General features: G+C 41.5%; 1 protein-coding gene across 1 annotated transcript in view; it reads right to left on the minus strand.

Moving 5' to 3' along the window:
* The window catches only part of ttll12 (tubulin tyrosine ligase-like family, member 12), a 29,570-nt gene that overhangs the window by 11,476 nt on the left and 2,761 nt on the right, over positions 1-15,333 (minus strand). Inside the window, exons 4-8 of the mRNA XM_071910112.2 lie at positions 14,365-14,524; positions 10,955-11,088; positions 9,174-9,250; positions 5,029-5,145; positions 2,909-3,103 (exon numbers count right to left, since the gene is read on the minus strand). Of these exons, the coding sequence (XP_071766213.2) occupies positions 2,909-3,103; positions 5,029-5,145; positions 9,174-9,250; positions 10,955-11,088; positions 14,365-14,524 (683 nt within the window). The remainder of the gene's footprint in view (positions 1-2,908; positions 3,104-5,028; positions 5,146-9,173; positions 9,251-10,954; positions 11,089-14,364; positions 14,525-15,333) is intronic.

Here is a 15,333-nt window from a genome sequence, read left to right on the forward strand (position 1 = left end):
CACACACTATTAAGACATTTTTTTGTTGGCAACCTAACATCAAACCCCAGAGGCCATTCTGTGTGTCATCACCCTGGAACATGGAGAGAATTGTTATTTGAAGAAAGGAAACTTGATGACTGATTGTTATTTACTCTGCACATGCTGGTATTCATCTCATGTGTGTTCATCTCATGTGTATTCATTTATGCTATGATGCTATGTGAACCTTGTATTGCAATTGTGGGAGAAAACTCAGGATGAGAGAGTGGAAATCTGACAGGTTGGGAGCCATATTTCTTTCGAATATTTCTGATTATGTTAATGCAGATGGAATATAATAAAGCTCTTGGTCAAAAAGTATAAGGTCATATCAACAAGAGTGAACAACCAATAACAATTGTAGTGTTATCACTTTAAGAAGATGTGTAATAAGAGGCGACCACCATCTTTTAGAAGATAGAAAGATATATTGTCAAGGCCATTTGGTCAGTGTTGTCTGTGAGTTATGGGCTTCTGCACATTCCAGGCCCACAGTTCTGTGAGAAACACACATGATGTTACTTTGGTGCTTATAAACATATTTAGAGTTGAAGCTACGTAATCTTACAATGGTGAAGCAGACTTAGTGTTCTTGAGTTTAGGCACTTAAGGTGTTGAATATATGTAAATATGGGTCAAAGGTTGCATATTATAGGAATGTTGTTTAGTATTGGTACTTTTCCATTTCTTCCTCAACACTATTAGGAGTCACATGCATGAGCGTGTCCCGTATGTGAATGTAACCAGCACATGACTTTGTGATTTAATAGTAATAATAAAATTAATAATTTAATAATACATTTATTTTATAGAGCGCTTTTCAGGGTACTCAAAGACTTTACTTAAGTTAATCAACATCCAAGAACACTATTTTGTTGAGATGTTTCCACTGCAGCAGTACGGTGCTGTATGCTGTACCTGTGTTGGACCTGGGTGTGGTTTGGCACAGTATGGCACAAGATCGGTGCTGTCTGGTTTTCCTTTGCAATTTTGAACACATGGGACCCTGTCCATAATGCACAAGTAACAGGAGAACCACAGCATGTTGGACCCAATGGATTGTATCTTTCCTTTGAAATGATATTGCATCAAACGGGTAACTAGCTATTCTCCCCCTTTGGTTTGTTTGTTTCCACCAGCTGGATATTTAAAAATGTTGGTTTAATTACTAGATTTGTGCTCGTTGACCCCGGGTACAAACATCTGTCAACTCTGTATTTGCTGTACGCTCTCCGTTCCAACAATACTACAACATTTTGTTCTACACTCTCAGTATTGAACCTGGCTCTCCGTCAAGGACACTAGGAGTGTTCTGCACCATGATCGGCGAGTGTTGGAGAAAATCTGGAAAGCCTCCCATTTGTCAGCATGACTGTTTGTATAAATGTCGGTGGTGATTTGTCAGCCTAATCGAGTTTCCAGATGTGAGGAATGCATGCCTTATCAGTGTTTCCCAAACATAGACTTTACTTGGGCGGGCCGCCCAGGTATATTATTATTATTCTCTCGCTTGCTCTCTCTATTGATCCCCCTCTCTCTCTCTGTTGCTCGGTCTCTGTCTCTCTCTCTCTCGCTCACTCGCTCTCTCACCGGACCCATCTGTTCTCCTCCCACTGCACACGCGTGAGGGATATTTTTTTTCCATGCCAAGAAGACGGCCGACTGAATTCCCGAAAAGAAGAATTAACAGTTAACGTTACTCGGAATACAGCGGAGTTTCCGAGATTAGCACGCTGTATAGCCTAGCTGCTAGTCAGTATCCACTGAGTGGACTGATATCGTTAATATTAACTTTTTAACTCTGATTCTGAATGTTTGCTCCCTCAATCCAGATTAATATTGAAAAATATTTTCAAAGAAGGAAAAGGACTGGTCCTGAGGAGGAGCAGGACAGTCTGGACCAGAGGAGCTGCTGAGCAGTAAAACAGAGTAACGTTAGATAATAATATCAAAGGCTGTAATGTAACGATGTAAAGATACAGGAGAGACTGACAGCACAGAGAGATGCAGCAGGGCAGAGGGGCAGAAAGCAGATTTCTCTGTAAAAGCAGTCTCATTTCTATTCTTCACCTTGTAGACAAAAGCAAGCAACAAACAGAACAGTGTAGCACTGTTTATATTTTTAAGTTATGTTATCTTTGACACAAAGTACTTTAGATATATACAGGTTATTTGTTTGACAAATGGAACTATTTAAAATGGAGTACATTAGATAATTTTTCAGCCATCCAGGTAGTGGGATCCTTTATTGATAATAGCCTATATATTGACAATATAAGAGAATACAAGAATAAAAAGGCACTCAACCCACCTACCACCACGAGTACATTCAAATTCTGTGGGAAACACTGCTTATGAAGTACACGTTCCATTAGTCTCAAGTCAAGCATCATCCCCTCTCTTTTCTTCCACGCTCCACTGTTTACTTTCCAACAAAATACAAATGCCTCTTTGTAATAATGCATTTTTAACAAAGTAATCTGTGAGATCCTCATCTTTGTATTTAGTCTCCATCTTTGGCTCTAAGCGCTCATCACTCAAACAGTGTGGGCGGAGCTTGGATTTCCTGTTGATGCAGTTTGAGTTTCTCTTTTCTTTGTCTGTTCAGCCATGGTGGCTATCGCTGCTCATGCTAACTACCCAGTTCTTCTTCTTCTGTTGATTCCAAACAAACCGGTAATGTAAAACGCATCACTTCCTGTGCGGCAGAGGATTTTTCCCGGGAAAGAGCTACCAGACACCGACTGTTTAGAACAGACAATGGAAAAGCTTTATGAACTGGATATAGGTTGAATCACTGTGGTGATAGAGAGTAGCAAAACGCACATTTATTAACACGAAAACGTCACTGATTATTAAAAAACAAAACAAAGCATCAGACTCAAACCTCTCTTGTCTCTGCTGGTAATGTCTGACGAACTGGGGCAGCTCCGTCTGGAGGTTAAACGTCTTTGGCAGCCAGTCGGCCCCCCGGCCGCCCCTCGCTCTCCGGCTCACGGCGGCCAGGCAGTCCTTCACCGTGAAGATGCTCTCACAAGGAAACTGGTTGACCATGACGTGAGGTCGCTCCTCGCTCAGCTGCCTGTCAGAGGAGGAACCGAGTCCGTTCAGTGTGATGTCAACGACGGTGATTTGTAAGAGCAGAAGTTGTGTTCTCCTTCAACAAAGTTGTAACTGAATTTAAAACTGAATCAAACAGTTTGAAAACAAATTTGGTCATTATGTTGTATGATGATATCGATAGCGGAGAACAGGAACAGACAGGAGTCAATGTGATCAAGTAGGAGACGTTTAATGATGCAACATGAACAGAGTCAGTGATGTAGTCCAGTGGTTCTCAAAGTGGGGTCCGGGGACCACCAGGGGTCCTTGAGGGGGTTCCAGGGGGTCCCCAGCAAACTGATGAATTGTTAAACTTCATCATTATTTCATTTACAAGAAGTTAACACAATTAGAGAATGTAGAAGAATGTTTTGATCATAGTTTCTCTGTTATCTCTCTACCTTCAATACAGATAGTCATGGAATTCTGGACAAAATCATATCTAGCAATAAAAATATTCTCAGATTTGGGTCAGAGAGACAAAATCTCATCAAATGAGGGTCCAAGGCCCAAATGTGGACTAAATTAAAGAGAATCACTGATGTAGTCTCTTCCTTACTGAGAGAGACCTGTGATCCATATGGTGTTTATTTACATAATGACAGATAGTGAATCCTTCAAATAACATACGGCTCCCTCATGTCTCCACATGCTTGATAGCTGACCTAGCGACTGATGCCCCTGGAAGAAAGGCCTTGGCCTTGTAGCAGGAACATCAGGCACATCTTGAGATTTAGGTCAACTACATGAACCATTGTCACCCAGGATGATCCGATTGGCCCCCGAGGTTCATAATATATCTAATTTACACGCCTGACCACTGAGTGAACTCTCACCCGACTGCGTATACAATTCCACAACTGTTGCATTCAACTTTAAACTGCTTAGGACGCACTAGGCAGACAAATCGAACAGGAGGTCGATTGAATCTTTGCTCGTTTTGTTTTCCTAAGTCCCTGGATGTGTGTCTCAGAGACTTGAAATTGAATTGAATTTGAGAGTGTATTGATTGAATTAGTTAAACGCAATAACAACCAAATTCAATTTCAAACCATTACATTCTGTTTCAAATTGATTGAATTTCTGCAATTCAGTTTCAGTTTTTGCATACAATGATTCAATTCAAGCATCAAATATTCAAGTTAATGCAATTCAAATTGAGTTTCTGATTGCACTAATCTCTGCCCATAGCTGGGACTAATGTCTTTCCTATTTATGCTTCTTAGGGGGGAATGTGAGAGTGCATAAGACTGATTCCCATCATGATCTCTATCTTTAATAGAAATCTTCTTTATCATTTCCCAGAGATCCTCCACCCACCGCCCTGCTTCTCACAATACGGGCACATGCATCACTAGAAACATAGCCTTTTCCATAGAATTAAACAAGAATTTGTCCTTTTACTTACGGGCGATGGATGTTTTTTTAAAATTAATGTCACATCTCAGCAACTTGGGGATCATAGGTAATCCTCACTTTCCCTGTCATATCTTATCGTTTATGTGCGCTCAAATCCCAATTGCGATATTTCCGACAGCACTTGAACGCAGCACAACAGACAGAATACTAGCTGAGTGGCAACATTATTTTGCTGCATGCTGATGTTAGCAGAACTGACACTTGTTGCAGTGATGTCAGTTGTAGAGCAACAAAATAAATGAATCAATTTGTGGCATTTGGACACATCTGCCAGAAGGGACTTTTATTATTTCTTAATTTTAGTTTTTCTGCTTCACTTTGGCATTTTTGGTTCATGTTCATTTGTCAGGTCGACTCGCACAATCAGTCTGTCGTCAGCTCAGTGTAGTTTGGGCTGGTTTGTCTGTCAGAAAGGCCGTGGGGGTGTGTGTGATTGTGACTGATGGTGTCTGGATGTGTGTTTGTGTTACTCAGCTTGTTGCTGACCTGAAATCCTTGAGGTGACCGAAGGCCCAAATGATATCTGCCTCCTCCTCTTCGTCTGTGAGCTGGAAGCGTGGATGAGTGAGGTTGTTTCTTACTTGCCTCATTACGGAGAAAACTCTGGAAGCAAATGAGAAGCAGATGGAAAAGTCTGGCACACACTGAAGTGATAACATAATATACAGGCATGCGGTGGGGTGGCGGGGAGTGGGGGTGGAGGTGGGGTGGCGGGGAGTAGGGGTGGAGGTGGGGTGGCGGGGAGTGGGGGTGGAGGTGGGGTGGCGGGTGGCGGGGAGTGGGCGTGGAGGTGGGGGTGGCGGGGAGTGGGGGTGGAGGTGGGGGTGGCGGGAAGTGGGGGTGGAGGTGGGGGTGGCGGGGAGTGGGCGTGGAGGTGGGGGTGGCGGGGAGTGGGGGTGGAGGTGGGGGTGGCGGGGAGTGGGCGTGGAGGTGGGGGTGGCGGGGAGTGGGGGTGGGTGGGTAACAGGGAAGAACAATACAACCATTTCACAGTTGGAATGCGTAACACTGCTGGGATTAACTTGTGTCAAAAGGTTAATTCATTCATTCAAACCTTTATTTAAACTCGAAGAACCATTGAGGTTGCCCTCGTTTACAATGATGTCGAGTTACAGACAAGTTAAAAGTTAAAAATAGATAGGACAAAACATATTTGAGAATAAAGAAAATCAGTTAAAATAGTTACACATTGAGGCAGGGAGGTTTGTGATCATGGTTTTAAATTGTCCATAGGTTAGTAGAGTATTGATTTTTAGCGTGTGTTGAAAATCATTCCAAGAATTTGGGGCACTAAAATAAAAGGCTGACTTTCCAAATTTAGACCGTGCTCGGGGAAGACCAACCCACTTTATCATACAGGATACAGTGGTGAGTACCATAGTTATCACCAGTAATAAATCTGAGGGCAGAATGATAGACCGTGTCTAGGGGTTTAAGAGCGGAAGGAGCAGCATTTCTATAAATTACATCCCCATAATCCAACACTGACAGGAAAACTGCTTCAACAATCCTCTTTCTACTTATCATAGGAAAACTGGTTCTGTTTCTGTAAAAGAAGCCAATTTTTTGACGCAGTTTGCTGACAAGATTGTCTATATGGTATTTAAAAGTAAATTTCTCACCAAGCCAGATGCCAAGATATTTATATTCAGTAACTCTCTCAATGTTAGATCCATTCGCAGCGGATATATGCATACTATTATAATCAATATTTCTGGCTCTAGTAAACAGCATGAATTTTGTTTTATTTGCATTAAGTACCAGTTTAAGATTAATAAGAGCATCTTGTAGAGCATTAAAGGAAGGTTGCAGGTTCTCAATGGCTAGTTGTACAGAATCAGCAATACAATATACAATGGTGTCATCAGCATAAAGACGGACTTGACAGCCACTCAATGAAGAGACAATATCATTAATATAAATGGTGAAGAGGACAGGACCCAAAATTGAACCTTGCGGAACACCTTTTGTTACCGGCAAGAACTCAGACCGGACACTTCCCGACTTTCCACTCTGAAGTCTCTCAAACAAATAACTCTGAAACCAATCACAAGCCTTTCCATCAAAGCCAATACTGCATAACCTTTGTAAGAGCAAAGGATGATCAACTGTATCAAATGCTTTTGACAGATCTATAAAAAGGGCAGCACAATGTTTCTTATTGTCTAGAGCGGAAACTATATTATTTGTAACTAATGTAATAGCTGAAATAGTGCTGTGATTAGCTCTAAATCCAGATTGGTGCGGACTTAATACAGAGTGACTTGAAAGAAATGCCTTGAGTCTTTTATTTACTAAAGATTCCAGGATTTTTGCTAGACAAGTGTGCTGGAAAAATACAACTTAGACTGTGTACTGTAAGAGTGGAAAACTATTGTGTGTCTGTATAATAACTTGTGTGACCAGGTCATGTCTCCTGTTGCATGGGCAGAACCAATTTGAACGGGATCCTCACGTCCCCTTCTAATTAGCTTGTTTGCTGATAGGAGAAAACGGGAACTGACTGATGAAGGCAGGGAACCGACTGATGAAGGCAGACAGATAGCGAGACAAAGAAGAGACTATACTCTGTAGCAGTTCCTTTCTTATCAGGCTCACTGAGGTGTATAAATATACTGTGCTGAGAGCAGATCATTGATCATTGCTGTGGGAACCTTCGTTCTCTGTATGCTTAAGCCCATTTGCAAATGCTAAAATAAACAGCCAGAAAGACAAGTTTGTTGTTGCTCTCCTTTATTGCAGAATTTCCACAACAAGAAGATAATTTGGAGATTGGTCTGTAATTATCTAGATCATTTCTATCACCTCCTTTATGTAATGGAGTTACATGGGCCGACTTCCAAACACTAGGAAATATGGCTGTTGTGATAGAAAGGTTAAATATACGTATGTGTTAATTGCTCTGTGATAAATGGAGCGGACACTCTTAGAAAAAAAGGATCCAATTTATCCTCTCCAGTTGAACTCCTGGTGTCAATGGCTTGCAATGCTTCAAATACATCACTAGGAGAGAAGGGCTGAAAGGTAAACTGAGAGACGTGGTTCATGGTACATACACAATCATTATTAATGTTAATAAGAGGGGGCCCTGTGTAATAATTTTCAAATAAATGCCCAGCATCAGCAAAGTGTCCATTGAGAGCTTGGCAAACCTCTTTCTGTTCAGAAATCAAACAGTCACCACATTCAATATGTGCAGGTAGGGAAATAGTGGTTTTGTTTTTGTTTGAGTTCACTGCTTTCCAAAATTTTGCAGGGTTTGAATAGGAGCTAGTAATTAAGTCTAAATAATAATTAGATTTGGCGTTTCTCACTGATGATGTGCATTTATTTCTAAGCTGTTTAAATGATGACCAATGGGATGGATCCCCAGAGTGTCTGGCAAGTGACCAGGCTCTGTTCCTTTCCTTAAATAAAGCTGATAATTCAGGTGAAAACCAAGTTAATCCATCTTTTATTCTAAGCTTTTTGAATGGTGCGTGTTTGTTAATGACTGAAAGAAGGATTTTTGTGAAAAAAATCCAGTGCCATTTCAACATCTGGGATTTCAGAGGTATAATGTATGTCGCTATGGAAAACATCAGTTAAAAAGGCTTGGTCACTAAAATGTCTTATATTTCTCTTAGTAACTGTGTGAGATTTTGTTTTCTTTAACCGAGTATTTCTAATACATGCTATAGGGCAATGATCACTAATTCCTAGCTCGAAGACACCACAGGCAATAATTTTATCAATCCTATTGGAAAAGATGAGATCAATTAGGGTAGACCTAGAGTAATCTTTCAAATTTGGCCTAGTGGGTTCTGTAATTAGCTGGGATAAGTTGAGGTTACTACTAACCTCCTTGAGATAATCAGATGTATTATTCAGCCAATTCAGATTAAAGTCATCCACAACAATTAATTCAACATCGGAATACTGAGAGAGTAGATCTGCTATTTTGTCAATTACTGAATTAGGCCCTAACTGAACCTTTAGTGCAAGAAATTCAAAACATTTCGGTATGGTGACAGCATTTAGAATTGTAACAGAAAAACCTGATTTAACATATACTGTATAACCACCCCACCCCCCCTTCCAATTCTGTCTATTCTGTATAAATTGTAATCCTTTAAAGCTACATCCAAGTCATTGACACTCTTTTTGAGCCAAGTTTCACTCAACACCAAGATATCAGGATCAGTCTGCAGAACTAATATATTTACATGATCTAACTTCTGAAGTAAACTTGTAATATTTAAATGAATTATCCCTCGGCCGTTTCTGTTCTTAAAAGGTAAGTGGGTTAAATAGAGTGTTTGGAGTGGGATCAGAAGTAGCGATAGAAGGCTGGAGGGGGATCGTAATTAAATTAGAGGCAGTAACAGAACGATTTGAATAATGAATAGGGTCTCTAACAGTGATTCGAGTAGGAATGATCGAAGGAATAATATATTGTTCAACCTTGGGGATGATTAAAGGGATCAAATCAGAAACAAGTGACAGCCCAAGCCTGGACTGGAGGGTGAAGGCCTGAGCGGGTACCAAAACCTGACAAACTGGGAGGCTTGGACTTGTTGACACAACCAATGACTTCCGCTGACTATCGCATGGAGAGTCTGTATGGAGAGCTACGGAGACGACAGACTCACTTGAGGATTTTGTCCTCGGGGAAAGTGTGGGGTTGGATTTCCACTGGAAGCTCTTCCTTGTTCTCCTGTGAAATGGTCTAGAGGAACAGCAACAGAGAACAGAGCAGGGAGGAGAGAGCAGCGTGAGGAAAGACAGCACAGACCATTACATATCATTAGACATCAAAATGATCTAAGTATTCGGTTTGTGTCAAAATGATTTCAGTTTTTGGTCAGAAATGATCGATGAGGCCTCACTCTTTTTTTGGAGCTGGATGTTTATGTGCTAAAATTAAAAAAAGAAAACCCTGGAGATCCTGCCTATGTGTTTTGGCACCAAAAGTAAACACATGAGTAGAAAAAAGATGAGGTGATGTAGGGGGGTGGGGGGGGGGCATGACCCCCTTCCATGTGAGATGGAAATAAAAGCCCTCAAAACCCAGACGGCGCCTGTCCCATGACCATTCATCTGTCATCCCCCCTCCCCCCTCAATGTGAGGGGGTAAGGGAGACTTTTGGGGTCCTGAGAAGTCCTGGAGGAATACCAGCGGACACTTAAGTAAGACTTTATTCACATAGCACCTTTCAAAACCGAGGGTTACAAAGTGCTTCACAAAATGAGCAACAGCAATTAAAGAATAATAGGATAATCACAATGTAAAAGAGCGACAACAATCTATTAAAAGAACACAATATAAAAGCACACCAAAGCAAACAAACATAGAAATATACATAAAGAAGTTAAACAGAAAAAATAAAAATAAAAACAATGGAAAGCCAGGATAAAAAGACGGGTTTTAAGACGCTGTTTTAAACTTTCAACTGAGTTTGCAGCTCTAACAGGAGGAGGAAGAGTGAGTCAAATGAAGTTCTGTGTGTGTGTGTGTGTGTGTGAGTGAGAGAGAGAGAGAGAGAGAGAGAGAGAGAGACAAGCATGTGAGGAATGTATTCAAGCTATAGCACACAAAAAGTGAAAGAGTAACGTGACCCTTAACCAGAAGTGTGATAACCGACGAGCTAGGAAACCCCAGTTACATTCCAGAGGCCTGTAGAGGGATTCTCCTTATCAAGGACCATAAATCACCTCTGAACATCTTCTGGGTCTGCTGACTGAGGAGCCACAGCGTCTGTTCGGGTGCCTTGGAATGTGGTCAAAATAATACGAAAAGACACGTGGGACCTTTGGGAAATACATTGTCTCTTGCACTGTTGTGTATCTCTTGTTTTGTGTGTATCTCAAGTGTATACGACTGTGTTTATTCACATTACTTTTCATGGGGCGTAGGCAGTAATGTTTTATACCAAAATGCTCAGGAATTTGCGCTGAATTTATTAATGTTATAAGATCTGGGAGCCAAAACAAATGTTTTATGCATATCTTATGAGCCTAAACAACAACTTTGTCGTCAAAAAGAGAAAACTGTGCAGGGAACGCTTCAGCTATTCCTTTACCACAGATGCTCTTGGAGGGCAATTACGATAAGAATAAAGGAAGAATTAATATTAGTAATAATAGCATACACACTATCCCTCACTATAAAACCCTAGCAACGACTTGTAATCACCTAGCAACCAATTACTAACACAATTACTAAGTCCAGGAACTTGTGTGGATTTGAATAATAAAAGGTCTTTATTAGATGGGCTACAACATTAAAAAGAGAACCTATTTTAATTGTCACTGATGTTATTCCTAATTTTGTTCATTGATATCAGACACTATCAATAGCTGCTCGCATCACACCTGTAACACGGTAAACTAACTTGCGTACCAGAATAAAAGCGACTGTGATTGCCCTTACCTCATAGTATAAGTCGGAGGGCTCGGGGGTGGCGGTGCTGACCCCGTCCAGGTCAGCTGGTACCCATGGCAACAGACGGCACCACCTCACCAGGGGTTTTGTCTCGCCGTAAGCGTAATCACGCGTTACTTCATCTGTGAGAGTGGTAACAAGGTGATAAAGACTCGCAATGAGGAGATGCTGCAACAATAGAGGCAAGGCCACACACACACACTGCAGACAAATGTAGTTGTTAGTGTTCATTTCAGTGTTTAAAGGAGTTTTTTTTGTAATAAAGTGAGTGCTTATGTTACACTGTAGATATCACAGTGGAGTCATGTGGGTGCTCATGTTGTTTATGTTGAGCACCCTGCTCAGGAGGGAGTTAGGGAGGCTGTTGTCTCCGTGGAATCCAGACAGACACAGGGAGTCTCTGCCTCTGTCCTTGAGTCGGCCAGAATAAGAATGAGATCTCTGCTGGAGAGGAAACACCTGCAACTTAGAGTTAACGTTAGTACATGAGTCCAGTTATTATTGGCCAGTGTTCAACTGAGAAGAATCCAGGATTTCTCTCACACCCAACACACTTTCCCTTAACATGCCTCGTCTACTTCTACTTCAGTTAGTAAATTCCTGCATTTCCCAGAATGCCTTTCGACAACCCCCAGAGAACAGGTGTGAACTTGTTCAGTTCAGCTGTGGGTTGTGTGTGTAGGTGGAAAGAGCAACAGCGATGGCATAGTAAGAGCGACAGAGCGCAAGTTTTTCCAGTTGAGAAAAAGCGAAAGTTGAACCCCTTGTCGCTGCATTGCATTCTGGTCTATTGAGGCTACTGTCAGTGGAGAAACTGGTCTCTCTCCTCTTCCACGATGGATTTCTCCCTGTATGATTGTTGAACGTCTCTTGGTGCAAAATGGCGGCTCTAGAAAGAAGCCCTCGCTCTTTGATGCTGAGGGACTGACACCAAAACCTGACGTTTACCGCTGATGTTTTAGATCGCTGAAACATTTTCTGCTGTCAAACTCCACTGTAGCTGCTGGAAATATCTCAACATGACGTCATGTTGTCTACGTTTGGCCCGTTATCAATGTGAATAAGAATGTGAATGTTTTTTTAACTGTTTAAGTGTTTTAGGGTGGATATTTGCTTTAAATCCATCATCTTTTTGCTTATTTTTCACTTATAAAAAGTTGCATTCCACAATCATATTACCCAACTGTTGGGAGGCCGGTAGCAGCTCCTGCAGTTTAGTGTGAATTCAGTTAGTCCACATACATACAAGAGAGTGTTAAGAATCAATAATGGGTGTGTTGGGAGCTCAGTGCAACCTTCTCATGGTTGAGTACAAGTAACTAACAGAGAGGGAAGTACCTAGAAATCCAGAGGGTACGGGGACAGGTCATGAACCGATCATGATGACTTTGCATAAAGCATTGGTACTTTCCTAGAGATGAGTAACTAACTACTAAGGGCAAGATTGGACTAGAGAGTAGAGAGTAAAGTTGCTTGTATTTTTCCATGGAAACGGAGCTGAAGCTAAATAAGGTAATGATGATCTAATGTGACTGTGATGGGAGGAGGGATTTCACTATGGTGGGAGATTAAATTTTTCAAGCGAAGTTGAATTTTAAAATTGTTTTACAAAAAAAAACAAAAAACGATTGCACACACACACACTGACATTTTGTATCCAAGTTTTCTCATTTCTCATCTTGACTGTACAGTTTCTCAGGGTAAAAATCTAATAGGCACTTAGGTGAGAATAACTTTCATGGATTCCTCAAAAGGCACACGCAGTATCAGCCAGTCAATACCTCAAAATCACTATGAAAAACAATACATTCCTGTCAGGTCTATTTGACTGACATGAATTAGACTACGGACCAAATACTGACCAGGAAAACCAACCAACCAATCGGTTCATCAAGCCATGGAACAACAACAACCACAATACTCTCCAAACTTAACTTTGTACAAATCCTGTAAGACAGACATACTCCAGGTAGCAGATCAAAGGCAGTGTGACTCGTAGAAGCAAGCAGCACCTCCACCAAAGCTCTGTTAGGCCTACAGCTGAAAAAAGACTTTTAGCACCATGGACAGCAGCCATGATGATGCTCTCTGAGACCAGAGAGATCAGCTGAAGACACCTCTGCATTCTTAACACCATGAAACAAATGGCAAACCACAGCTTTCATCAACACAGCGAAAACAGCACAGCTACAGACTGAAATACAGAGCGGCAGCGGCTGGACCTCCAGCTTTCAAACAGCATTTTGTGACCTAAGCCACTTAAAAACCCTGAAAGAACTACAAATACAAATGGCACTCACCAATCTCAAGTCTCCTGTTGTAACCAAGTAGCTGTTGACATGAAAATGTAATCCACAATGAAATGTCCAACAAGGTCAGCGGGCCTCTGCAACCCAGTCTTCAATTACGGAAAAGAAGTTTGTTTTCTTTCTTTTACAATCCTCTGTTTCCTTTTCCTTTCATTTTAGTTTCCAATTTCCAAGGGGATCAATAAAGTGCTATCTTATCTGCTCTTATCTTAGTGAAACCAATTTCTGTTTTTTTCCGGCGCTGTTTAGCGCCTTACATTTGACCAAGATAGCTGACAAGTCCAAGTGACATGACGTTTTTTGAGTGACACCATGACGAACTTGGCAAGAGACACCAAAAATATTTTATTTAGTCTTGCAAAGATTAATATGCATGCATTACCTCTTGATCTGTCTTGATCTATCTTAAATTACATTTTCATTTAAGAGAGATCACTCATAACCTGCTGGTCGGTCTCTCCCACTCTTTGGGAGTGAATGAGTAATGAACTGGACTCAAGTAGCAGATTGATCATCATCAAAATTATTCTAGATATGGTATCATCTTATTCAGACTTATTTGCGTTTGTGCTTTTGACTACATGATCATAAACAAAAGCAAATATCAAATCTTTACAGGTGGGCCTTCTAGGGTCTTCTTGGATTATGCTGCAGCTGTATGGAGGATATTTATGGACATTTTTTGCCCTTTTTGAAGCCTGAAGGACCGGACTCCATTTACTGCAATTGTTTGGAAGAGAGCTTCTCCGGCAGTGAGCCTAGATAACTCCTGGTAAGTTGTATGAAGGTAAAACACTACTGGCATGATGATGAGTAGATAATGACAGAATTCACATTTTTAGGTGAACTATCCCTTTAAGATGAACCTCGAGTCTCCATCGTGCAACGAAACAAAGACACAGTTTTAGTAACTTGTTTCAACGTAATGTTTAGTGTAAATTTCACAATCAAACTCTGGCTGGTGCAACAGGCTGCAGGGAGGGAGAGGGAGGAGATGGGCTCTTGGTTGACTTCTCCTTTCATTTTTTTTATTTTCTGATCACCATCTGTGTGTTGTGTGTGCATGTGTGTGTGTGTGTCTGCCTTTACCTCCTTCCTGCAGGTCCTGCAGAGGCCACAGCACGCTGTAGGTCAGCTGGCCCTGTCGGTAGAAGAAGGGAGCCATGCCGCAGCTGGGCTGGTCCGAGTGCTGCACCTGGGAGCCAAACTCATCCATGATGTACCACACCGGCACCTTCTCCTCCGCCGTCTGGGCCCCGAAAACACAGCAGGAGGGGGAGAGTGGAGCGGGGGAGGACAGGGAGAAGGAGGGAGAGGATTAAGAGTTATTATTAGGCAGCTAGACTTCGCTTTCACTTGATGTGTTTTCTCCCACTTGCAGACATTTTTATTTTTAGCTCCCCTCTTAGGAAGCATTTAGTGTAATGGAAGAAAAATGAGAAATGGATCCATGACAAAAATGGTAGTGAGGTAGAACTGGGCTGAACCTCTACCACCCTGCATCCACACCTCTGCATCATTACAAACAAGCTTTGTTCAAACCCACAGAACTTTATTTTAAATTCTAGTCCAGATCCAAAGGTTTCCAAAGACACCAAGCATGTCAGGCTGAATTTTTTCCATTTGAGGTAATGGTGCAGCAATTAAAAAATGGCAGCTTGGCCTTGAATATTTCACTCGATATAAGCAGCTATAGCTCCAATGAAGCGTTGGAACGAGCAGATACAGAATATGTGCGAGGCACTGTTGTACAGCATGGACAAAAATGTTTTTTTTTTCTAACTTTGAAGCTACTTAAGGGGGATTTTAAAGGGGAAAATCAGGGTGCAAAAGTGTGGAGAAAAATGTCTTTAGGGTTAGTGTATATGCTTAGTGCAGAATATTGCTTAACATACTGTATGTCCATCATGTGAACTCGGGTGATAACATGTGAAGCAGAAAGGTTGCAAGATACTAAAAGTGCTGATGAAGGTGCTGCACAGTTCGTGTGGCAGTGATGTGAACACCAGACGTTGCTTTGTCTAGTGAATCTTTATCCTTGTGTTTGGCCTTGTGCAT

Source organism: Centroberyx gerrardi, chromosome 24, assembly GCF_048128805.1.
Source record: "Centroberyx gerrardi isolate f3 chromosome 24, fCenGer3.hap1.cur.20231027, whole genome shotgun sequence".
NCBI classification, from domain to species: Eukaryota; Metazoa; Chordata; class Actinopteri; order Beryciformes; family Berycidae; genus Centroberyx; species Centroberyx gerrardi.